The 27,949-nt window shown below is 31.2% G+C and overlaps 1 protein-coding gene and 1 non-coding gene across 9 annotated transcripts in view; one reads left to right on the forward strand and one right to left on the reverse strand.

The window, feature by feature from the left end:
* Positions 1-7,122: 7,122 nt before the first annotated feature.
* Positions 7,123-27,949, reverse strand: part of LRRIQ1 (leucine rich repeats and IQ motif containing 1) — a 211,797-nt gene continuing 190,970 nt past the window's right edge. For 4 of the 8 annotated variants that reach the window (XM_074402468.1, XM_074402469.1, XM_074402466.1 and 1 more), the window contains 2 exons: positions 26,461-26,581; positions 7,123-7,743 (listed from right to left, as the gene is read on the reverse strand). In XM_074402468.1, coding sequence (XP_074258569.1) covers positions 7,598-7,743; positions 26,461-26,581 — 267 coding nt within the window. In that variant the 3' untranslated portion in view covers positions 7,123-7,597. Of the gene's footprint in view, positions 7,744-19,056; positions 27,398-27,949 lie in introns of those variants that run through there. The other 4 variants (XM_074402470.1, XM_074402467.1, XM_039472424.2 and 1 more) reach the window with 4 other exon arrangements.
* On the forward strand, positions 25,103-25,243 carry LOC120365252 (U4 spliceosomal RNA). The gene has a single exon (XR_005580255.1). It is a non-coding gene; the product is annotated as a U4 spliceosomal RNA (small nuclear RNA).

Here is a 27,949-nt window from a genome sequence, read left to right on the forward strand (position 1 = left end):
TCAGCATATGTAAAAGTCAACTTTCAGCAGAATGAAACACCAATAGCTCTGTAGATCAAGTTTTCTTACACTTAACAATACTAATACATTGTTGTACCCATTAAGTAGAGACTTCACTGTAGGTAACTTGATTGTTATTTCTTCATATTTGAATTAAATTACTATTTCCCCTAATAATGTCTAATTTTATTTCAAAATACACCAGTAATTATTGGTAATAACATTATCTGATAATACTATTGCCTTCTTATTTTGAAAACCATCACATAGCAGTTTTCCACCTAAAGAATATACAAATAATCTAAGGCCTACAGGTTGGACAGTTATCAGAGTATCAACACCTGACTTTCCCACTCTCATTTCCCACTAATTTCCAGTCTCTCTCACCAATCTCTCTCAGTTCTGTCCAATAATCCAGTCCTTGCTTTGTTCTACTCTCCATTCCCTGAAAACATTATTGTTATCTGTCTCCAGGTATTTATTTAGGCTGTATTCTTCACTTAAAATGCTTTCCTTAATTTATCCTTTAAGATCACTTAAACAGAATATGGAAACACCTGCTCCCTGTCCATTTTTTATTTGGAACCAATCCTTCCTACCTCCAAAACATTTTTTTAAAATCTCCCTTAGGATACTGAACTATAAGGTACTTACAGTGTTGTTTATTGGGTCTAGGTTAGCACATTAAAAATAGTTTGTGAAGATAATAAAACAAAAAAAGGTTTTTTCTCAATAGAAAATATAATTGCACAGTTTCAACACTGAATTAAGATGAAGAGTGAAATAAAACAAAGTGGTGAATATCCTTCTCTTTGTCTCCCTAGAAAGACAATTAGCCTATATATCCCTTTAAAGGAAAAGGGATGAAAAAGTAGCTACATATTTATAGATGTTAATAATCTAAAATTACCTTTTTAATGTATTTTTGTTTTCTTTAGAACATACAATTTTATGGGATAATACAGCTAAAATTTTCTCCTGTAAGACAATGCCTCATAATTCTATTTAATAAAAGGTGCATGTTGAATACATTAAATAAAATACAGTATTGAATTATTTTTACTAACATTTAACAGAGCAAATGAGTCAGTCTAATTAATTATCTGGCATCCATTTTGGGCCCCTGGTAGTGGAAATATTTTATGGGTGTATTTTGGAATATAGAGCATTGCTTAAAGAGTTCTGGTGTTGACATTTCCACCTATTTTCTAGAAATGCATCTTGTATTTGCCCATGTGAAAAAATAAGTTAACATGCTATTAGAAATGTACACCTTTTACATTTCCAAAGATTCTACACACTTACAATGGAAGAGGCTCAAGATTGATGTATTTAAAGCATCGAATTCTACTTTCATTTCAAGACAAATCTAGAGGAATCAGTTCTCAAAGTTTTTTTTTTTTTTTTTTTAGAAATTTCCCATCATCCCATCATTTCATGGAAATATTTCCTAAATACTATATGTCGAATTAATCCAATTTTAATCAGCTCAGAGAAATTTTGGTTTAATTTTGGAATATTGTTTTGGAAAGGTTTATTGTGTCAAGTTGATATTTGCTGAATGTTTATTAAAACCAAGATACTCAGCTGTAAGCTTCTCATTGTACTTTGTCACTTAACCCTATGAGTTATACATTAATCTGAATTTAATGGTAAGGAAATAATCAGAGCGTTTGTCAGTTGTTCAAGATGCCCATCAGAGCAAGGATTAGAACACAGCACAAGCAGATTACAGAAGAAAAAAGTGTTCTTTTCACTTTCCTCCATATGCCTCTCACCAAAAGATGTACTTAGCAGAACAAAATTGTTGTGCTGATTTCTTACTTTGTCTATGTATCACACTGAGTTTTTCTAAACATTGGTTTCATTTTGAAGTTAACAGAAAATCCATGGTTTGATCAGATCTGAATGATGTGGAGAAAGATAAGAAAGAGATTCACCCTTACCAGGTAGGTCTCCTTGTAATTTTCTACTGATACATTAACTTTGGTAGAGAACTCTTGAATCCAATAATTTTGGGAGAAGCCTCATATCCATATAAAAGTTTAATGTATCAATTTGACATTTATCATTTGATTTGTAATATGTCTTACCATTTATTAACAGCTACGTACTTATAGATGTTAATCAATATTACCTTATTTTTATGCATTTTTGTTTTCTTTATGACATATAATTTTAGGGTCCCATATAGTTAAATTTTCTCCCACAAGACAATGTCCTCATAATTCTATTAAATAAAAGGCATAGGTTGGATATGTTAGATTAAATAAAATATGGTATTAAATTAATTTTACCAATTTATTTTTACATTTCTAATGTGACTGTTACAAATGTAAAATTACATATGTGCCTCACATCATATTTATATTGTACAATGCTGTTCTAGATCAATCCTATGGGGATCATAAAAAAAAAGTTTAAAAGTTTCTATTAAAGACTTTGCAGGAGAAAATTACTTTCCGACATATTTATTTTAAAAAATAGTTTTATATTTACTTGTCTGGTTATCACTGGTGGCTGCATTCAGGCCTCCATAAGGAAATTATGGACTTGAAGTAGTTTCTCACCTCTGTTCATGCAATATAAATGTGATTATAACAACACCTCCTAAGATGTGGGAATGCTATGTGCAGATTATGTTCGTCAGTATTGGCAAATATAAACCATGAAAAGTAAGGCAAATTTTTCCTGTTGTATTATTAATTGAATTGGTTCATTTTTCTCAAAAGTGTCAAAGAATCTTTCCGTGGCACCTTGGCTTGTTACTGCCTTACAGCAAAGATGACTGGCACATAAGCCCTCACTCACTCTAACCTCCCACTGCTATAGCAGACATTGCCAGTTGTGTGACTCTTCTGTGCTGCCTTAATGTATTCATCCTTACTGAATTCTAATGAAGCCTCATGATCCTTTCCTACAGGTGTTATTCCAGATCCACTGGAGGAGGTTCTCAAAACTTATTTGCTTCCTTGCCTTGAAGTGCTGCAAGGGATATAAGTTATAGAGAAGTCACATAAAGTGTTTCACGTTAACTTTTGGTTTGGGTAAAATTCTGGTTCCTAGTAATGTAGATGAACTGCATATTTGAAAAGGAAGGGTGAGTGGTTGTCAGGAAGTGCCATATAAAGCATAATCATATGTTTCTTGGAAGTTATAAATGCACTGTGTTTATTTTTATCTTTCAAATATATTCACTTATGCAACTGCTGTCGGCTCTCATATTTTGTGTCTTTTAGATTAAAACTGGATTTATGATCCAACAGGATGCCAAATATAATATGGCTCTCATTACAAGAATCCATATCACAGTACAAATTGTGCTACTTGAAAAATTAATAGCTATATCTTTGTAAAATCTGATATATAATAGATTACAAGTCAGGTGCTAATCCTATTTCTTACAACAGACATTTTAATAACATAAAAGACTGTATCCTGACTTTGTAAGACGGTCTTTGATTAAAAACAAATAAGTACAGGAAATGAAGAGTTAAATTCAATTATCCCACCTTAAAATCTAGAAGCACAATGGAGGATTATTTCCGCTTTTTATTTTGTAAGATTCACTATGTTTAGCAGAATCTAAGTTTTCTTGTTTTATAAACTAGGATTTGTGTGCCCTGTTTTGTGTGGTCTTTTTCTCTCCTAATATCTTACCAATTATTTCCTGTATAAAACACCTTTCTACATTATTTTACATGACAACTTCAAGGTTAGTGTTGTCCAACAGAAATATGTTAACCACATATATATAATTTAAATTTTTTAATACTTACATTGAAAAAAATAAAAAGAAATAAGATACTATTATTTTAACTAATATAATCTTATTGGGCAACTCTATATTTTTATATGAAATATCTGAAATCTGATTATGAATTTTATACTTACACTTTACCTCAGCTGAGATTAGCCATTTTTTAAGTACACCATAATCATAATTGCCTGGTGGCTAATCTGTTGCACAGCATAGATATAGATTATGGTTCTTCTGCTGCTCAGAAAGAACCTTTCTCTGAATTTCACAATCATCAGAGCAAAAACAACACCATCTAGGTAAGCAAAAATTCATGGAAGATAATAGATTTCATTGTTTCCTGAAATGAACAATAGAATTACATCTCATATTAGTGATTAGTCAGAAATTAGATTTGGCAACTGCAATTCTATAGACTCCTTAGGGGTCTTCTTCCCTTAAATTAAAATATATTTATTATAACTGACTTTCCTCTCAATGCAGTCATAAAAGTCATAAATCCAGATAATGAATAATTAAGTACATGATAAATAATAATAAATACCACCTTAATGACATCACCATGTTTCTCTTTCCTATGAAACTGATTAAGGCTACTTTTATTATAGCATACTAAACTATAATCAAAACATATCATAACTGTTTAATGTTATTAATCTAAACTTTGTATCAATATAACCCAAATTAGAGAATAATGAGAAAAAAATTTGAGCAAATTACTAATAAAGAGAAATTTCATGGAAATGACTAATTTAATAGCTTAACAGGAAATATAAGAGCTAAAACTTAATGTTACAAGGATGTAAAAGTACACATAAATCTCTTAAAAGACTGCTATTTATTGTTCATGTGCAATTCAAATTTCAGAAAACTTTTAATACCTACTCTGCCTTCCAACATACTCTTTCTAGTTAAAATGTGCTCTCCCTTGTTTTCCCCAAGAAAGAAAAACTCAACCTAATGTCCAAGAATGTTGGTGTATTCTCTTTTGCATCTAAAGTACAGCAGCGCCTAAACAATGCTTTGCCTTTCTAAAAAACATTATTCTCATTTTTTTCTTTTTTTTTTTTTTAATGGTAGTGCTGTCCCTTCAACTAATTTATGAACACAATAAGAAATTATAAGCCAGGCTGGCAGAGTGGCTCGCGCCTGTAATTCCAGCACTTTGGGAGTCCCAGGCTGGTGGATCACTTGAGGCCAGGAGTTTGAGAGCAGCCTGTTCAACATGATGAAACCTCGCCTCTACTAAAAATTCAAAAAATTAGCTGGGCGTGGCGATGGGTGCCTGTAATCCCAGCTACTAGGGAGGATGAAGCACAAAAATCGTTTGAACTCAAGAGGCGGAGGTTGCAGTGAGCTGAGATTGCACCATTGCACTCCAGCCTGGGCAACAGAGCAGGACTATTAAAAAAAAAAAAAAAGAAAAAAAAAAGAAAGAAATTATGAGCCGTATCTAGCAATGTGCTTCCCAAAACACTTAATATGATCTCTTTTATGTACTATGTACACAAATATATTGTTTGTGAATTGGGCTTGGGGAAAGGAGCTACCTCCAGAAACCAATGCAATTGATTCTCATCAAAATATTCTGAAATCTCCAAATACCCCTACCTAGCATTTCTACCAAGCTTTTTGTGATTAGCTATTCATTTTGCTGTTCTTACTAGCTAGCTAGAAGTCAGTGGTCATGAATGTTACATTACTGGAATGGGGTACTTACAGAAAGGTGAGAATTGAATTTGGAAGAGGTTGGGGGTAGGATATAGAGCACAGGAGAGGACAAAAAGTCATTGTAGGTCACACATTTGAATAATGGCATTGCCTAGGTCCATCACTGTCCGTCCAAAATTCAGTGCCAACTAATTAAAGAGACAGGCCTATATTTTTACTTTCCTAAATCTTAAAAACACTTATTAGTCAAAACATTGTCTTAAGAAAACAGGAGAAATAATATCTCTTAGTTTGATTTCTGTCATGTTTTATCCAATTTTTAAAATTTCAGTTTAACTTTTCTATTTCCATGAACACAAAGTAGTGCTACACAATGATACGTTTGAGCATTGAAGGATTTTTTTAAAGATAATAATGTCAAGGCTGAACACAATAAACAAAACACTATAAAAAAACTTCCAGGAAGGCAGCAAACCACACTGCCATGTGTGTACCTATGCAACAATCTTGCATGTTCTTCACATGTACCCCAAAACCTAAAATGCAATAAAAAAAAAAACTTCCAATTTCACACCATAATTAGGAAACATTTTATTGTCATATATATCAATCATCACCTACAAATTTAGGAACATCAGCACCAATCATCATCCTCAAAGTTAATATTATGAAACAATTACACAGGTTACAGAATAAGGAAACTATAGATTAAAGTTATTTTGGGACTGAAACAGTTCAATTGTAAGAATTTCTGTTCTCATACCAGCTTTTCCACCTCATTTGATTTCAGTATATAATCCATAAGACACCATCAATATCAGCTTTAATGTGGCTTTCCTCCTGCAAGGTACACAACAAGCTCAGATAATACATTTTCCATCATTACATTATGTTGCTTTGTGGGTGTTGTTATTAAAAGGATGATGTAACAGCATGTTCATAAAACAACTACACATGGAGTGGAAATTCCAGGACATCACATATGATCTACATTTTCTTTATTGATTGACAGTTCAAATTCCATTAATGTTTCTATCTCAATCAAGCTAAAAAGATTTACAGATTTGCAACGCAATAGGAATCCAAAAATAGATGGGGGATACAAATTAATACATACTCTATATCTCTTTAGTCACCTTTAGGTGAAATATTTTAATAAAATACAGGAAAAGCAAACAAAAAACCACTTAAGTTCACTGGATGCTATTGTTGAGCAACATAGCTATGGAAAGTAATTGAAAAACTATGAATTTAGCTTTATGAAAAAAGTTCCAGACTCAGGAGAGTAATAGATCTATGAGAACTAAGTGTAAGGACACTATTTTGTACACTGAGTTTACTAAGCTATGGTAGAACATTAATCACACAATAGTAAGACTTTAATAAAATGGATCTCATTTTAGAAAATAGGTTAATGTTAAAAAATATGTTTGAATTTTGAAAAGATACTTTTAAATGACAATTTCAAGGTACCTTAAAGAAAAACTAAAATGATGATAGAGTGTTTTTTGAATTAATAGAATAATGTTAATGAACCAGAATTAGCATCTACCTCTATAAATAAGGGTAATAAACATCTGGCATTACAGATAAAATATCCAATTATCCAATTGATAATTACTTAAAATTCTATTTTAATTTAAACTGAATATATATTTTATCATTACTCTCTAATCTATTAAAGATTATTTAAAATTTTAAAAATAAAGGCCATTATCATTGTTTATTTTCAATTACTCCATATATGAATCTTTGAAATAATTACAATAATCTAGGAGAATAAAGTTTATTAATACATTAATCATTCATTAATACTACATAAACAGTGTCAATAAGACAGTTACATTCTCATATATGTGTATAGCATTAACATTTATTATTGATAACAAAAGCTATCTTGAATACATGTTTCATAAATATTTAAATTGAAGAAACTGGATATGCAAGTTCCATTACAGTATCTCAAGAATTTTCTGGAGGCCATTTCACAGGAACACAGGAAGAACTGTAAAACTCCATTTTACAAATGAGAAATAAGATAACTCCATTAGAAGACAAAATTGTAAAATTGTACTCTAAAACCTTGTATCCAATTGGTAACATGACTAGATATCAGACTTCATGAAAGCAGTGTGCCACATGTTCTGAGTGCTGAAGCCTTAAGGGTTAGTTGGAAATTTTCGCCTTCTTTTTGCCACTTCCCCATCCACCACTGAGTTGTACAGGATTGTCACGGAATGATACACGTTCTTTTTTAGAAGGTCTTGTATTTGTTATCATTGCTGATATTGGTATTCCCTTAACTGAACAACCTAGACAGTGATATTAAATGTGTACTTTCACTTAATATGAACCAAATAAATTATATTTTAAAGTAAGAAATATATTTAAGTCAAAAACATGCATTTGAAAAGCCTATGATCTTGGAGTTTAACAGAAGTATCTTTGTTGACCTTATTTTTGTTTACAAGGTAATACTGCATAATCAAGATTGGTATAATATGTGTTTAGGTTAAATAGAGGGAGGGGACTAAAAATATTAAATAGATATAATAGTTTCCTTCTATCTACTCAAATCTTGTTGATATTTCACAACTATAAAATGACAAATCTTCTTAGTTTTTAGGTATTTATATTTGTTATTATATTCATGGTTTAAATTTCTATAATTATTTAAATTATTATAAATAAAACACATGCTAATTTGTCTCATAAATAGCCCCATTGAGTGAGGATCCTTTTAAGGAAAAGGAGTTCTTGGTAAAATGGAAAGTGTGTTAGATCTAGAATATCAAGATATTCATGAGTTTTACTTTGGCTGCATAAAATACAGCTTTGTGATTGGACAGATAGTCTTTCTGAACATCAGTTTTATAAGTGAGAGAAATAATATGTGCACATCAGGATTACTGTCAAGACTGACTTTATGATTATGTACAAAGCACTGTCACAGATCTTACTACCATTTACAACATAACAAAACAACTTGTCTTTACCATCATCATAAAGTATGTTTTTCCTCTTGGATTCTGAAGTTACTCAGATTAGTCAGTCAACATTGGCTATTAATTTTTTAAGCACAAATATCAAGTCAGATACAATATCTAGTCCACCTCCTTGGGTAACCTACTAATCTGCTTCCTTCTTTCTTTCACCACTGCAACCATTTTACTTCAGGCCCCTTTCTGACCATGAGTGAGCAGTCCTCTATGTGGTGACATCTGTTATGTGTAAGGGTACCTTTCTTGTCACAATAGAAGAGGTTCTCTTCCTCTTAAACCCAGTGCCTTAAACTGTGTTCCAGATTCCAATCCTTCCATATAACCTAGAATCCCTTGCCATCAGTTTCCCTTTTCTTCTCTATTTTCAGCATCTCTTAAAACTGACTTCGTTACATTCCCTTCCAATGACTCTTCTCTCTCCTTCCCTAATCAAATGAGCTTCATGAACTAGTAGAAGAAGATTAGTTTCTATTGACTTACAACTGTGAAAGGTGAAAAACAAATAATAGTCATAAGAATGGGTAGTGGATTAAGAATGTTTAATTGATTAGACCCTAGGATGCCATATCAAAAATACTATTAAAGAATTAATAATCTGCCGGGCGCGGTGGCTCAAGCCTGTAATCCCAGCACTTCGGGAGGCCGAGGCAGGTGGATCACGAGGTCGAGAAATCGAGACCATCCTGGTCAACATGGTGAAACCCCGTCTCTACTAAAAATACAAAAAATTAGCTGGGCATGGTGGCACGTGCCTGTAATCCCAGCTACTCAGGAGGCTGAGGCAGGAGAATTGCCTGAACCCAGGAGGCGGAGGTTGCACCATTGCACTGCAGCCTGGGTAACAACAGCGAAAACTCCGTCTCAAAAAAATAAAATAAAATAATAATAATAATCATCATCATCATCATCCTCTGCTTTAAATCCCCTTAGGATTAAGCAACAGCACAGGGCTTTCTGTGGATAAAGGGTTCAGAAAGCAGCAGAGTGAGCATTCCAGGGCTTCCTCAGTACTGGCTTGAGGCAAAGGTTGAAACCACACGATTCTCTACTGTGAAGCTTTTGTACTTAAATAAGGTTAGAGAGAAAAAAAAAATAGAATGTTTTTTGAGATTATTACTTTTCCAACTAAAGTTTTAAATATTTAAAAAATACACATCCAAATAGAAGAGTCAGCAAACATTAGGCCATTTGAGGAAATTGGTCTGTAATTTCAAATTTGATGCAATATGATGGTGAATATTGATTGTAAATGTTTGTTTTATATTAGAAGGTCTTTAAATACAGAATACTGAATTTTAGTTTTGAATCTTAAAATTATGATTAGGAAAACAAATTCAAAGGAGTTAACAAACCTCCATAAAGGGAACATAGTTTACTTTTAGTCCATCAAGAGCATAGTACTAAAAGGCAGAGTAAAGTTAAAGGCTATTGATTTAGTACAGGGCATGCAGGACATGATAGAGGCCAAGCTCATGTCTACAGGCACAAGTCTGTAACCAAGTTAGAGACAGAGCATAGCTCAGGAATTTAGAGGCCTTCACGGCTGGCACTTGTGAAGGCAAATCTCAGTGGAAAGACTAACAACTAAGAGAGATGCCTACTGAAGTTGACTTCTGCGTTTTAGCCAGAATTATCCTGTGCTGAGCTACTCCCTGTAAATCAGTCAGTAGTCCTTCAAGAAACTGCAAGAACTCTTTCAAGCAACAGAAATATTACTAAGCATAGAAGCAAGAGTTTCTTAAAGATGACAAACTAGTGGCCTAACATGCATTAAGAAAGCTTCTTAAAAACTAATCCTCCTTCATCTTACTATTTATATATTGGAAAGAGATACCTTAATTTTTTTCCCCACATAACAGAATTGAATGCATTTTGGTCCATTTTAAATAACAATAACAGTAATAGTAAACCTGCAGCAGTAAAAATACTTTGTAAATAAACTATTTCCTGGATACTAAATATGTATTTATGAGAACACTTTATATAGGGAGAATGCTGGGGCCAAAGGTGGGGGTAGAGGAAGAAGAGTGTCTGAGTAGCGAATACTGAAATAACTTTACAATTCTGATATATTTATTTAAGATAAAAAAGAGAGATTAATAAAACAGTAAGCAGATTTCACAAATGACTAACATAAACTCCTTTTTTCCACTACAGAAAGCTAAATCAAGTGCCTTCCAAGCATTACTCAAGGTAATAAGTAGAAATAAGTATGATACAGTGTTTTGCTGTCACCCAGGTTGGAGTGCAGTGGCATGAATTAGATCTCAGTTCACTGAAGCCTCCATCTCCTGGGCACAAGTGATGCTCTTATTTCACCTCAGCCTTCTCAGAAGCTGGGACTAAAGGCATGGGAAGGATTTTATTTTTAATATAAGCTTTTTTTATTCTTTATCCAAAAATGGGATGTAATATATAAGGAGGGTAGTACTTTTTGTGGAAAGTATTGAAATACATATAATTTCACATGCTTCTAAAATACATATTTCAAAATGAAATAGACAGAATTGCATTAAAGTATATAGCTTTTCTTTAGATCAAACTTTTATTCTTAACAGTGTTTCTACATTCTAAAGGACTTTCCTGTTGACTAGAAATTTACCATATGGTACAATTTTCCCCCCTAATATTATTATGTTGTATTTGAAGCTGTTGATGACTCTTTAAATCTTTTTGTACTTATCCACAATGTAAACCTATATTTTAAAAAACAGTTTGTAAGATTTTCATTGTTTGGTATAATTCCTTTAGCAAATAATAATTACAATTTAAGAAAACACATTGTGTAATATTACAAGACAGCTTTATAGCAATTTTGAAGTGAAATGAAAATGCTATAGAAAATGAGTTTTTAACAAGTGCTTAAGTGAATATAAAATGTTTCGTCAAAACAATATTTTAGGTGTGATTAAAAGCTTGATTTGTATCATTCTGTTATGTGTAAATAAACAATTTGAGAAGTAATTTATACAGTTTTTTCTCTCAATGCATTTAGTGAGAGTTTTTTGTTATCACGCAAATTCCCAAAATATATAAAGAATAAATTAAGGAGTAAAATAACAGGGAATCACATATTGGCCTTCACTGCAAAGTCATTACTTTGTCCTGTGATTACTCCAGAAATGAAAAATAAAAAAGAAGCAATTTAATATGGTCAATGTATAATCATTCTAAAATTACCCATATGAAAATAAAATAGCAAGAGACTCTTGCCTCAAAGTATTGATATTAGAGCTAAACCTACTGATGGACTCCTGGAACAAAAATATATATGACTAACAAATCTTTGACAATTTGTTTCCCTTTTCTGCAACATTATTGTTAAGATTTTATGTTTCTTTTGGTGCATATTTGAAGGTGAGCATGTAAGTCAACTAATCAATCGCTTATATGTGTTGAATCTACGTCTTGATGAGTATGCTCTATTTTTCAAGAAGTCACTTCTTTGCTACATAATCTGTGTTCTGCTTAAGATTTGTTCTGGTCCTTTAAAAAATTTAAATCCTTAGTTCTTTAAAAAATGTCAAGGCCAATATATACACTGTGTTTTGATAAGTAACTTAATATGTAAAATGCTTTGAGTGACTCTACTGGTATGTATAAAAAACTGTTAAACAGGTCAAAATAGGAATTTCATGATGTATAGTAATACGTCATTGGATTTTCATTGATATACCCAACATTATCTGTCTGGATATAGAAATTATTTCAAAACCCTTTCGATATTTTATTACTTAACAGCAGATACAGCATAAGTAAAGCATGGAGAAAAAAAATTAAACATTTTAATAAAAGTGACCAGAACCAATTTTTAGCAGCAAAGCGTTTACATCAACGTAAGTGCTGTGAATGAGTTACATTGGGCAAGTTTGGGTTTGAGATAGGTATTACAATATTCAAATAACAGTTTTTTTGTAACGTCATTGCTGTGTCCAACTCTAAATTATAAGAATCATTTAAAATGCACTTTAGGTAGATAAAGTCTAACATTGAAAATAAAAAAAAAGTAAATATCAAACAGGTTGTTTATACTATATTTGGATTTTCTCAATATAATATTGTGACTTGGCTTGTTTTTGAGATTGCTTTTAGGCTTCCTCAGTGAGTAAAATTATTTTTGTACATTACAAAAATTCACAAAATTTCTGTTCTCAAAGTCCCAATTGAACAATGACACATTTATTTTTCTTACTCATATAAATTTATGAGGCATATAAATAAGAAAATCAGTTATGTTTGGTACATTTGATAGTCACAAAAATATTTACAGTATTTGTTACTAATATTACTACTGGTGTTAATAATCAAGATGCTTAAAAAATCAATATGTGAGTAATACAGTTTTTGTCTATATTTATTTTGAAAAAATAATTCACAATGACTGTAAAAGCTAATACATATATTGGGTAGGGAATCTCATTTTGATAAAGTATAGTCACTTCATGCATTTTGCCTGTTTACCTTTTATACTATCTATCATGCATGTTTTACATTTAAATCTTTGAGGCATTGAATATGCACTGTTTCACCAGGTTTTATTTTTAACATACCCATGTATTAAATTTTTCTTAAAGATGTTGCATGGTGGTGTTTGCACAATAATGGCTTGAATGTGGCGCTAAAAATGTGGTGCTAGAAATAATGTCTTCTTTAAATTCTGTCATTCTTACACTGCCTTCATACTTCTTTCTTGGAGGGCTTTTCAAATTCCTTAAGTGAGTGGTTTCTAGTTATAAACTCTAAACAGGTTTTGTGATTTGTTTCAGAACTAGATTGACTTTCCTTCATGTGGCCTCCAACTTAACTAAAACCCTTCTTTCCATTGATAACTACTCCATGGAATGCTGGTTATTGTGGTTTTCTGGTTTCCCACTGAAATAGTTGATACCTATTGGGTGTTTAAACTTTTAAATTGACTGGATAATCAAAAGTGTAACCCAATAAATGGTTAAGAATGAAATTTAACAATACATAAGCTATCTAGGTCCCACATTTTTTACCACACACATTTCTAAGAGGAATTCTGAAAATCAGGTCATGTAAGTCCTGTTTATTTGATCAGTTCGAGAAAGGTCTATACTCAGACTCCACAATCATTTTTTTTTAATGTCCTCTTCAGGGTTCTATTCAGTTTCACTATATTTACAACAAAGCATCAACAAATATTTGTAATTAAAGAACAATGGCATACGTGATGCTTATAGTTGAGAGCATCCTTTTTACCCTTGACAAATATGCATCTTCCTTTGAAACAAGTCAGTCTTTATGTAACACTACATTTCAGACTCTGTCCCCATATTTTCTCATATTAACTTTGCTAAAGTAAATTTTTAACAAAATATGTATTTTTAGTAAATTCCATAATGCTTATTATTGAGCAGTTTCATTTAGAATATAAACATTTGAAACTCAAATTAGATTTTCAAGATCACTTAGAGTCTTTGAAAATTTTAATTAAAAATCTTCCTTCTAGTTAGTGCATATTCAACTCATATTCCTTTCAATGGAACTTTTGTGTTAATTTTCTTCTGTGAGCCAAACAATATTAGAAAGTGTCATAATGTAATTGCTTTCTATTTGACTCTATTTTCTTAATTTCATCTTTATAATATCTTCATATGGAACTTGTATAAAACAAATACTTATTTCTACATTCCCAGATAGTGAAGACTTGTGGATAGATCTCCCAAAAATTTTTCATGGAAACTTTCATTATCCCTTTTCACGCTTATTAGTTCTTAGCAGAGAGACATTTGGCAACAATAAACATAACTAGCCTGAGGATTTATTATATTATTTCACTCCAGTTTCATTCATCTGACAAATGCATTTCATATTTAACCATGCCCATTTATTTTTGCACATTAGCTAGTGTAAAAAATTGGTTTGAAAGAAAAAATAATAACAAAAATACAAGTCAGAGTAAAACAATTAAAGAAGGAAAATGATCACATAAATGGGTAAGAACTAAAATACTACAGTTAGAAACATCATGCTTTAATGTATTATCAATAGAGCATGCATGGATCCTGTCATCAAAATGTTAATTTTTTAAACAAAGAATAAATGTAGCTAACATATGTACAACTAGTTCTCTTGCATAATACAGATGAAATTTGTTTTTTTCTGGATAACATCAATTGCTGTTGAAACTAACTACTGTCTTAGCTCTGTAAATATTATTCTGTAGTTACTAATAACTGTTATATTTAACTGTGTCTGGAATCATTGTTGACGATTTCATTAAACTGTCTTAGATTGTTTTTACTTAGGATTGTAACAAGTTGTTAAAAGATATTAAATCAACAATTATTTATTATGTGTTTACTCTGCTAAAAAGTAGATTTTAAAATTAATCCATATTAGATGTGTCCACTAACCATGTAAATGTGCTCTTGGTGTAATAGCAATTAATTTTCATCTTCTAGTTCTAGTTAAGAGCTGAAATGTTAATGTTTTTGTTTAATTGTCCAGGTCCAAAAAAAAAAAAACACCTAACAAATTTGTGTCTCAAAATTCCTGGCCCAAAGTTTCAGTCCAAGAATCAGACTCAGTGGTTTAAACAATATTTTAAAAGACTACTAAAATGTAAATTTTAATATTGTTAGAAAATAACTCTTGTTGACCATAAAGTGATGATAATAATTCCATGAGATGTGGTTATAACTTGATTACTGATATGTTACTTCAAGTTGAACAGTTGAGATTTGAAAAGAAAAAGATTTTAAAAGACCCAGGTTTCATTATGTGTAGAACAAAAAATTTTAACTTGGCCACAGTTATTTATAAGATATTACTTTTTCCTTGTTTTTATATGAGGAAAAATAAAACATCTAGAGTGGGATTAAAGCTTTAATATTTCAATAGGAAATATAAAAGTCAGTTTTGACATCTCCAATGAAACTTTGCAACAACTGACATGGATAGTGGATATCAAGTAATTATTTTATTAGAAGAGCTTATAGGTAGAATAACATCACTTACAAATGGGCCAATTAATTTAAAGTATTACTATAATTCACATATCTTAAAATATCTTTATTGTGCATTTAATAATTATATTTTTATCATCAAATCTACTGGACTTGTTTGCCAATGTCAATTCACTCATATAACTTTACTAAAAAAGTCACATTGATGAAATTGTAGGGACTTAAGGGTCCAATAATATTCCAGATTCTGGCTTGTACTTTAAATTTGCTGTCTCTTTCCATCTTTATTAGAATTCTGAAGGATGCATACTACCACCCTCATTTCTAAAATGTGAAAATGTAGGCAATTCAGATAAAAGCCAAGTGATGGTAACATAATCAAAACTTGGTTTTACCTGACTAAAGTTTATCTTTAGAAGTCAATATCTTGTTTAATATTCTGTAATAAAGTGTGTCTATACTAGTACCATAAAGAAAATCATTAGGAAGGTAAATTTTGTATGCTTTAGGATGCAATGACATGCATATTTCCAGGTAATATTACCTGCATATTACCTGGAAGTAAGGCCTATGAAACTAAAAATGAATAAAAGTATCAGTGAAAAATAATACTATTTTTAATTTTCATAAGTTAGAAGAGAAATATTTTTCTCTAGATAAAATTATTTATAACTCTAACATGATTTTTCTAATTTAAAATTTTATCAAGTTTTTTCAGACTTTCATGTCCTTTACTTATCTTCTGTTCAATCCTCAAGTTCTTTGTAACCTTGACATTACCAGAAGTTCTGAATTTGTTCAAAGAATATTCATATTTGAATTTTTACTGTATAACATTAACATATTTTAATAAAACATTAATGAGTAGTGACTTCTTTGAACCTTGCAAAAACAGACACAGAATACTAAAGACTGCTAAATGACATTTTCTTTAAGATTGTGTCTGAGGAAAATTCATCAAAATTATATAACTATTTGGATTTTGTAAAGGCCATGTACAAGTAAAATTAATATGCTAATTATTGGACAGATGAATCAAAACTCAATTTCCTCCTTTTTAAGAAAGCAAAAAAATTAAAAGATTAAAAAAACGAAAAAGACACAAAATAAAAAAAAAGAGAAAAAAACTCAATTTTCTCTTTTTTATACATAGTTGCAGTCTATATTAAAAATATGAAAGCAGGAATATGACAAACATTTACTCACTTTTTTAACACTCTATACAGTAGAAAATTAAGCTAAAGGTGAGATGTTTCTAACATCCAGTGGATAAATAATTTATTTGTAAATTTCAGTTATGAAATCTACAGGACTAAGTAGGAAGTAACAGAGCTCCCAAAATGTTCAAAACGGTAGTTAAACATCATGGAGATATGGAAAAACCTTTTTCAAAACAGATGTATGATCTGTTCTCACATTGCTGTAAAGAAATACGAGACTGGATAATTTATAAAGAAAAGAGGATTAATTGGATTGGCTCACGGTTCTGCAGACTTTACAGGAAGTATGATGGCATCTGCTGAGCTTCTTGAGGCCTGCCCAGAAGCTCACAATGATGGCAAAAGTGAATGGGAGCAGACGTGTCACATGGCCAGAGTAGGAGCAAGAGAGTGAGGGGGAAGGTGTCACACAGTTTTAAATGACCAGATCTCACAAGAACTCACTCACTATTGCAAGGACGGTACCACAGGGTATGCTGCTAAACTGTGAGAAATCCTCCCCCGTGATCCAATCACCTCCCTTTCAGTCCCCAACTCCCACACTGGGGATTAGATTTCAAAGAGATGTGAGCAGGGACACACATCCAAACTGTATCAGCAGATATATATTAGAAACAGATGGCAGAAAGCTTGGAGAATAAGACAACAAAATGGGCAGATAAATTCACTGATAAAGCATCAGTGATGAGTATATTCATAAATTAAAACAAAATAATTTATACTTATAGTTATAAATGGTAATGTAGCAAGAATTAGGAAGTAAAGTTCCCCCCACTCTGTGTGTGTGTGTGTTTGTGTGTGTGTGTATTTGTGTTTGTGTTTCTAATCTATTGAACTACCTGTCTATGTCTTTAGCCTACTATTTTATAAAAAAAAAAAACAACTGTAAATTTATAATCCAAGTAAGTAACTTGGTAATATGAAAATGTCACATTATTGTGATTTTCTCTTTCTTTAATGCGAAGACACTATAACGAGAATGTTGTGGCAAGAGACAATAAAGCATGAATATCTCCACATTTTCTGTGGTGAAAGGTTCCTTACTTGGTTCTGAATAACAGGTGCTACACTGAATAACAGGTCCAATACCAGAGCTACACTTCCCTGAAATATATAAGGGACTTCCAGTTTTGAGAACATTGCATGGCTCCTATGTAAGTAGTCTATTTTGGAATAGTCTTAGAGAATAGTAAGAGCAGTTACTCAAACTGTAATTTTCTAAAGATAAATTCCTAAGGAGTGTAAACCATAGTAAACCATGTGCTTTTGTTTAGTGGGGTTTCTTTGGAGAATACACCCTTCTCACTCAACCACTCCTTGCTGTAGGAATGGAGACAACTCATAACCACAGAGGTAGGTTCTCCAACTTTAAAAGTTAATGCTGCAATGCATTACACATTTTTAATTGGATGATGTTCATTATTAATGCTTTCAGAGAGAAAAAACAAGTTTATTTCATGTAAGACATTTTGTTTTCTTTTTGAAATGGCATTAAAATGAAATTTTTATTTTCGAAAATAACCTCTACTTTGAAAAAAATGCCTCATGTACTTACATTAAGTTTAATCATAATGTACAGAGACTGCCCTGTGGTGTTAACGTTTAGAACTTATTTAATTAAATTTGAAATTATATCTACAGTATAGTGCTCAGTGTTTGTTGAATGAAACAGCCATATATAACTTCAAAGATACTTTTTTTTTAAGAGCAAATTTAAAGTATTATTAACTTTCTCTTCAAAACCACAACCTTTCTGTCTCCTTCCAATTTTGGTCCATTAATATACTAGAGTTTTCTTCAAAACATATACTGTTTTTTTTTTTCCGGAGATATTTCAGATCTGACTCTTTAATATTCTTCATTAGAATTAATCAGATATACAACCAAGGTCACCTTTCACAGAATTCCATAAATTGTAAAACTTAAATTTATCTTAAAGAAGATGGCAGGCAAGTATCTTACTCTTTTGTTTTTCCCATAACGACACTTCATACTTGTATAAAAACTTCATAGACTTTAATAACCACCTTCAAAATAATATAATTATTAAATTACATTGTATCTGTGGGTCTATAACTAGTTTCTTCTTCAGCATCTTTAATTTTCAATTACAAACAGCATTTTCCTAAAAAGTAAACATCTAGCTATGGATTAAGTAAAATATCATTTTCTTTTTCTTTTTTTTTTCAGTTTTGAAAGATATTTATTCTAAGTATAGAATTCTACTTTTTTTTTTCTTTTAGCATTTTAAAGATGTGCCATCATTCTCTTATTTCTTTTATTTTTATTTTTTTATTGCATGTAAGGTTTTGGGGTACATGTGAAGAACATGCAAGATTGTTGCATAGGCACACACATGGCAGTGTGATTTGCTGCCTTCCTCCCCTTCACCTATATCTGGCATTTCTCCCCATGCTATCTCTCCCCACCTCCCCACCCCCAACTTGTCCCTCCCCCATTTCCCCCCAACAGACCCCAGTGTGTAGTGCTCCCCTCCCTGTGTCAACCTGGAAACCATCATTCTAAGCAAACTGACACAAGAGCAGAAAATCAAACACCACATGTTCTCACTCATAGGCGGGTGTTGAACAACAAGATCATTTTCAAATGCCATCCTATGAGATGGGGACTGGTTTCTCAATAGAAAACTACTTTTTTTCTTTTTCTTTGAAAATGGATTGGGACATTGAAAATTAATTTCTAAATATTTATGGTAGAAAATTCTTAGATTATTTCAGTAGAAGTTACAGGTTTTAATATGAGTTTTAACATTCTGAAATTCAGTTTGATTTTATAAAATAACTGTAATTTCTCACAGATAATGGAGTCTTCTGATCTTTACTTTAAAAACACTTAAAGAAAATTATTTTTCCCCTTTCAGCTGATTGTGCTTAGCTAAAATAATTAGGAGACAATTTAAACAATGTTTAATATTAGAATCATCTAGAAGTATTATGGCACAGAGAAAAGTTTGATTTTCAAGCATGATTTTCATACTGAAAAATATCAGAAACGATAGTTTCTGTTGCTTTTAATTTGAGAAATTGTTGTGTGCAAAGTCGTACTGTTCTAGTTGCAGAATTATAGAATTTGAAAGCTAGAAGAACTCTTGATCTCCTCTATATCTATTTTTGTTTTCTGTCGCTCTTCTCTTGAGTCCAAAATACACATATATATTTATCTAATTTTATCATAACATTCTCTTAATGGACAAATAAGACCTCAACTATCCTATTCAAGTTTACAAATATCATATATGTAAGTAACAAAATTAAAATTTAGAACTGATCTACTCCAAATTTCTTTCCACTATGCCAGGCTGCCTTTACCTGCTAAGTTTACATGAATTCCAAATGATTTAACTAAGTTCACAAACAAGCTGAGAAAGAGCCAACAAGGACTATAAATAAGACTGCCCAATCTCTAAACACATATTCTTATCAATACCACACTCACCATGTTTAAAAATTCAATCAGCATATTAATCATCCTTTACTGCCCTTTACCTCATAATTCCAGTTTAATGAGAGCTATATTATACTTTATTAGTCATTCCCTAGTTAATAGGCTTTCCTAGTTAATGATATAGTTTTATAGGCTATTTCCAGTTTATAAACTTCTAAAACTTAGAAGAGAAAAAGAAGGATTGAATATGCTTTCTTGACAAGTTTAGGCCTTATGTTTTTCTTGTTTCCCTCAAACACACTTTCTAGACTAAAATGCTGTGAATAAATAATACTTGAACTTCATTTAGTCCAAGCTGTGAATCTCCTTTAAAGAGAAGAAAATTAAATCCAAATTACTTTTCATAAAGATGTTCTTCACAAATACACTTATAATTCAAATACACACACGTGAAAATTATTATATTCAGAAAATAGTAATTTAAGGCATATATATGTTCATTATCTATTTATTGTATTTATTGCCTCTTAGCAGCAGAGCTTTGTTCTGTTGTCCAGGCTGAAGTGCAGTGGTGTGATCATAGCTCACTGAGGACTCAATCTCCTGAGCTCAACCGATCTCCCACCTCAGCCTCCTTAGTAGTTGGGACTACAGGCACACGGAACCACATCTGGCGAATTTTTGGATTTTTTGTGGAGTAAGGGTCCCATTATGTTGTCCAGGTTGGTCTCAAAGTCCTAGGCTCAAGCAATTCTCCCACTTCGACCTCCCAAATTGCTGGGATTATAGGTATGAGCCATTGAACCTGGCTCATAAATATTTTTGAATGAAGAAATTATAGGATTAGCTTCATATAGGCTAGATCTGTGGAAACTTGCATCTTCTGATTGTTATGTGAAAACTTCATCTGAAATGATACATTTAACATATTGATGGATTATATTTTTTAATGCTTACAAATGCCAGGATTTTGTAAAGCTCTGAGAAGATATGATAGATGTTGAATGTCTACTAAACAGGCAGTCTTCTACCCTGCTTCTTTGTCAGTAAAGCCTTCCTCTTACTATGAAGCAAGAAAATGTCAGATACTCTCCTACATTTGATGCACCTAAAGGATGACCACATTCACCCATCCATCCAACCATCCTTCCATCCATCCATCATATATGTGTGTGTGTGTGTGTGTGTGTGTGTGTGTGTGTGTGTGTGTGTGTAAAATACCATGTGGCAGGGAATTGTTCCAGGTACCTAGAATGCTTAATTAAATTCCCTGCCTTCCTGGAGCATACATTCTAGCAGAGAAGAATCAATAAACACAAAATATTAGTACAACATTGTTATTGACAGTGGAATTTAAAAGAAAGTCTGTTTAGGGCTTTTAAGACAGATTTTCCTCTCTGATATAAGCCAAACTTTTCAAAATTTCATCTTCATGTTGATTAAATTCCATCATAGAGCATTTTACTTTATAATATTTGACAACGTTACTCTAATATCTGTAACAATTTATCAGTCTAAATCTCATACATACAGTTCGGAAAGAAGTCCATGAATGTTAAAGAAAATGTTTCTCTTTGTTTTTGTAGAAAACAATATCCATTAAAAAATAAAGTTATATGAATACATGATATAGGAGAGTAGCAACAAAGGCTCATATATTCACTTATTCACTTAATATAAGTGCCTGATATGTGTTAGGCACATATAATTCATCTTTATATTTTCTTTATGGCTTGTAGAAGTGATTCGCACATTGTAGGCAGGTAACAGCTTACCATTATGATGTGTGGCTTATATAATAATACACAAATATATGCAATTGATAATTCTTGAGTTCACACAGTGTGGTATTATGCATGTTACACACACACACACACACACACACACACACACACAAACACACACATATATTTCCAGCTATGCACAAATTAGATATTCATATACATGTGCACATATAATATATGTACACAGATAAACATAAATATACAACATGCTACCTTCTTGATTTGCAAGTTTAAAATTTTACTATTGAAATCTGCTTATTCTACTTGAAATAAATCCCAATATCTATCCCTGGAATCTACTTTTCCTTTAGCTGCTATCCTTAGTCCCTCAACCTGTAAACAGTATTAGGCATGGACTCCTAGCAATCTATTTCATTTTGAAGGTTTTATCACCAAAATCAATATTTTTTCATACGAGCTGTAAAATTACTCTTTCAATATATTAGAGGAAGTATGTAATGTTAGAAAAGATTCAGAATACCTTTTAAAACAAATATTAGTTTCTAAAACACTTATTTTTCAAAATCTTCATTTGTTATTATTAGTAGGAAAGTTCAAGTCTTCTACTTTACTTTCAAACTTACTTAAAACTAGCTTTCCTCTTTAATCCAACCTTATTTTACATTACTTCAGTATATGGAACCTCTGGTCCAGACAGACCCTTCTATGTTCCACAAAGATATATTCATATTTTACTCTTTACCTTTCTTTAAGTTGTTTCCTTCTACCTCTTTCCTTCCTTAAATCCCAATTGTCATTCTAGGTACAAATCATGTATAGTGCCTTTAAGATATCTTTCTAAGTTAATTTGACCACTGTAATTCTTCTCTTTTGAACAATGCTTTCTGCCATATTCAGAAAATTCAATACCATTATGAAAAGGGCTAATTTTTCATGTGTTTAGATATAACCAAAGAAGAACTTGACTAGGGTCTGGTTACTCACTGTTACAGAGGTATTTGTGGTTTTCAAACCCCAACTAACTATGAAAATGGAATATATCCTGGAAAGTACAGAGTCAATCAGAAGGAGGCACCTGGAAACTACTATGGGTATGCAGGGAGCAGTAAGCATTCAATAAACGACTTTTGGATAATTTAATAATTAAAAACTATATTAATTTTTGTTTACTATTTTACTAACTAAGTTATATGTTTTAGTCCATAGAAGAATAAATGATGATATATCCCTGGATTTGGAACAAAAAAAAAGATGAATTCCAGTTGCTGCTCTTCCTTCCATTTTTTTTGTGTGAAAAGCAAATTAGTCAAAATCCTGTTTCATGTATGTTAGTTGCCAAAGAAAACTAATTATTATGCATGAGAAAAGATAAAGATAATGTATAAAGCTGTAAGTTGCTCTACCACTAAAATTATTATATATTGCAATACATACTTTAAGCATTAAATGAGGAAATAGAGTCAAACAAATCATTTAGTAAAATCAAATATTTTGCCTAAATATTATATAAATAGTAAATATCTTTCTATGTTCATTTTATAAATGGCAATTTTTGAATGAGAATGTAATCTCTTACATTACTTTGTAAACCATATGATAGATTAGAAATCTAGATAGCAGAAGACTGTTTTGGCCCTTTTATAAGGAAATAGTAAAGACTAACAGAAAAGAGACAGAAAATTTAGGAAGTTCTCTAAGAAAAGACAGTGTTTCCTGAGATGGCTAGCATGTTAAAAGTATACTCCTCCTGGTCTTCTTACATTTGACACACAGAATAGGAAGACAGTTCTACTGTGGGGTTGTTTTATAATGATGAACAGAATCTCAAAACCTACAACAACAAACAATGAAGACATCAGGTACTATTCTTCAGGACCTTATAATATCCAAGGCAATATATCACATTCTTCATGTATATTTCATTCATTTTTTCCTCATTAAAACCATGATATAAACATTACTATTCCTATTTTATAGAGAGTAAACTTAATGTTAGAGGTTAAACAATTTGCCCAAGATCACAAAACTCATATGTGATGGTGGAACTGGGATTTTAAATCTGAACTTATCTGATCCCAAAGAATGCATGCTATAAAATTACAACACTAAAAGAGAAATATCTAGAAAAGTTCAAAGGCTCAAAAAGAGGTTTACAGCTGTAGTCAACAAAGTGCATTCTGGATTTGACTTGCAAAGCTAAAAGAAATATTTTATTAATAGCTGTATAAGCTGATAAAATTTGAGAGTGAGAGGAAGCTAAAAGAAAAAGAGCTTTCGAGATGCCAACGCTGTAACTGGTTGACCCAGGGCCGTGGAGGCGTAAGGCCCAAGGACTTTGATTTCTATAAAATGATAGATAGACTAAGCCAAATATTTCAGTTAAGCAACTAAGAGTAGGTTTCTTGTAAGCTGCAACAATTAGACCATGTGCCTAGATACTTGAGACTTCCATACCATAGCCCAATAGATGCTTCTTTTACAACTATACATAGGTGGTAATTATAAAGAATGCTTACTAAGCACTTATTTTGTACCAGTTTGTGTTCTAACTGGCATCCACTTGATCCCAATAACAACTCTCTAAGTTAGATACTTCTATTATCACTCCTATCTTAAAGATTAAGTCCTCATTCAAATCCAGCCAAACTGATGTCAGAGATCATACTCTTTATCATTATATAATACTGATGTTATAGTTAACTAGTAACTACAGTGATTAAACAAGTCTATATTATTCATAATCATTCTGTTATTTAATTAAAATTCCATTTTCTAAAGTAGTTTGCCTTAAATTGTCACTTACTAAGCACATTCAGAGATTAGCAGTGTTTGCAAAAATAATATTTGTTGACAAATAGTTGGAATTACAATGAGAATTGCATTATTTCAGCTTCTTAGAGGATATGTTAAAAGTGAACTCTGTACTCTAAAATCTATAATTCAATATCATGGATGTGAATGATGAAACTTGCATATTTGAAAACAGTTGCTGATTTATTATTAATGTTTTAACATTGAGGTAATATGATATAAACAGAAGTTTTGAAATTCTAATGTGACAAGGCAATAATTTTTTGTTTTTGTGTTTGTTCTTAATTTATTTTTTACCTACCATGCTCCAAAGTAATATCATATGAGTTTAATATGCAGTACAAAAAATTAGCATTATTCATTAATATGTATTGACACAGGTTGATTAATTCTGAAAAGGAATACAGATTTTGAAATTTGATAAAGTTAGTGTATTATGTTAATAACTAAAATATTTATATTAGGTGAATAATTTAAACAAAATATTTATTTCTTAACTATATGGACTAGGGCAACATTTCAATGACCAGATTCTATAATCATATAAGAAAAATTCAGCTTTGCGCAGTGGCAGTATGGTAGCCAATGAGGTTTATCCAACGTGCGATTATTGCTAATTGAAAACTTCTCCCAATACCCCACCATGACAACTTGAAATATAGTCGGCGTTGGCAATTTTTGGCAGTCTCTATGGAGACTGAATCATAAAAAAAAAAGAAAAGAAAAATTCAAGATCTCTAAGGTCTTTGAAACTTGGAAAATATTTAAAAATTAGACATATTAAAATTATTATTTCAAAAGTAAATTAAAATTTATTAAAATGAACTTGCATGTATGAATAAATACAAATAATTATAATCTAATTAAGTCAAGTACTTGGATGAAAGTGAAAGTCAGAGAATCATTTTGAAGTTTTCATTTATCTGGAGTGCACCATCTAGATCACTGAATTTTTCACTTTCAATCAAATATTGATTGTGTGTGCGTGTGTGTGTGTGTGTGTGTGTGTAATATCAATGAGTAATAAAACTTTTTCAAAAATAACAATAATTATAATTAAGTATAAATATGTGTGAACTTTTGAGTTTCACTATACATTGGGGAAGTTAACAAAATGTAATGTGAAGCAAAACATCTTTTATACTAATGTGGTTAAATAAGGGTTAAATAAGCACTTTGAAAGATATTACTCTCTAGTCTCCTGAAATACCACAAGATATAGATAATTTTTAAATGTTTACATTTTTTCAGTTAATAATTGCAATATAAATTTTGTTGAAACCATTATTTCTATATTCTCTCTATATATGTTTTATATATATATATATAATATATTTAATAGACATATTTCACACAAAATTAAAGGTAATAGTTGTATGTGACAGGTTTATGAATATATAGTCATTATTAACAGACATAATCAAACTCTCACATATCCAATGGAAATAGTTTTTGAAAGCATGTTTTTGACAATATAATATTATCTAAACCTCTTCTATTTACAAATACTTCCTTTGAATATTAACTTTACATACAGTATCTATTAAATCAATGGCAAAAGGCCAAAATGTTACTTTCATATATAAATCTAACATTTTACAATCAGTCTAAAAAAATCTTCTAGAATTAAATTATCAACAAATTCAATATGATTCATAGGGTATGGGGGGCAGGAGATATTGATTCATAGAATACAATTAAAATAAAAATGGATGCAGTTGATTTTAGAAATAATTTAATTTTGTTTATAACAAAAGAGGACATGTAAAGAAAGAAAAAATTTAAATACACATTTTTGGTCAGTTCAAGTTGCTAGCATCCTACCCCCTATCTGTAAAAGAACGCTTGTTGGCATTAGGTTCCATCAATTCGTTTGTGATTTCTAAATTAATTCTGAAGGAAACCACAACTTACTTGAAGATCCTGCTGAGTGTCTGTGTGCCTGATTTTTTTTCTCTCTGTTCACAGACAAAGCATTTCCATTGCTCATGGAAAAAAGGTCTAAATCCGTGTCTTCTCTGCTTACAAGTCTTGCCTGGGAGCAATGGAAGAGAATGTATACAATCATGAAACAAAATATGGCATTTTCTGAATGCAGCTCACATTACCCCAAATAAACAAACAGGCTCTGTCAAACAACCTTCTTCAAAATGATACCACAATCCTTTATTGCTGCCCAGGCAGAACAAATGCACTATGTCAAAGCATTTTTTGCAAATAAGAGTCGATTATAAAATTGAGGATTGCTATTTGAGTCTGTACAACAAAAGAAAACATTTTAGTACAGTAATTTTGATGAAAATCAATCTCAAAGGTAGCTGATGAAACTTTAAAGAGTTTAACATTATTTATTTGCCAAGTATATTATTTAATTCTTAACTGAATGTTAGACATGTCATATCCGGTTATTTTTTGCAATATTTACATATTGCCACTTATACATATTAGTCTTATCAATGAAATTCTCTGAAATGCCTTTCATCCCATACTTGCATACTATAAAGCTACAGACAATCTTTATCCTCTCATTACAACCATTATCAATGTTAAATATTATGTTTAAGTCTAATTTGGGGATAATTACAAATATATAGATATTTCAGGGTGTTATTCAATGAACATAAAAATTAAATTATCTCAAATTGCCTTTGAACTTTTATTACTTAGACTGAATCTAAGAGTCAAAATTAATTGCTTCTTACCTTTAAAACATTGTTGTACATAATGTTGAATATCATTACATAAAGATATATTAGGATTCAGTTCTGAAATGGGGGGAAATGCCATGAGGGGAAGCAAAGCAGCCTCAAAGTAGCTGGGATTTAACCAAAACCACACTATGCTTGAAATCCTGTGAAAAAGCATTGTTCTTAATGTTTGATGTTAAGAAAACTTACACATAGCAAAATAAAAGCATAAAACCACCACTATGGTAAAAAGCTGTCACCACATGATGAACTACAAAGACTCAAGGAACTAGAATCCAAAAATTATCCTCTTAAAAATTGAGATATTTGCCCTTCACCCTTTCATCCCCTCCCACCTTCTTTCTACTCTTAAACATAGGAACTTCCATTTATTTAATATACTTAAATTTTTCCAAATCTATTTATATTTTCCCCGATTCGGTCTTAATTGACAAACAAAAATTGTATATATGTATCACGTAAAACATGATGTTTTAAAATATAAATACACAGTGGAATGGCTAAAGTGAGCTAATTAACATATGTAATGCCTAACATACTACTTTTAAGTAAGCAAGTGTTACTCTTGCCGAGTTCAGAATATAACCCATTCTATAATGTCAACCATTTTTTAAATGTAACTGGCTAAGTGATATAATTACATTGTCAAAAACCTTGGTAGAAAACTTTAAAATAAATAAAAATTGGGTTTGAAT

The sequence above is a fragment of the Saimiri boliviensis genome, chromosome 7, assembly GCF_048565385.1.
Source record: "Saimiri boliviensis isolate mSaiBol1 chromosome 7, mSaiBol1.pri, whole genome shotgun sequence".
In the NCBI taxonomy this organism is placed as follows: Eukaryota; Metazoa; Chordata; class Mammalia; order Primates; family Cebidae; genus Saimiri; species Saimiri boliviensis.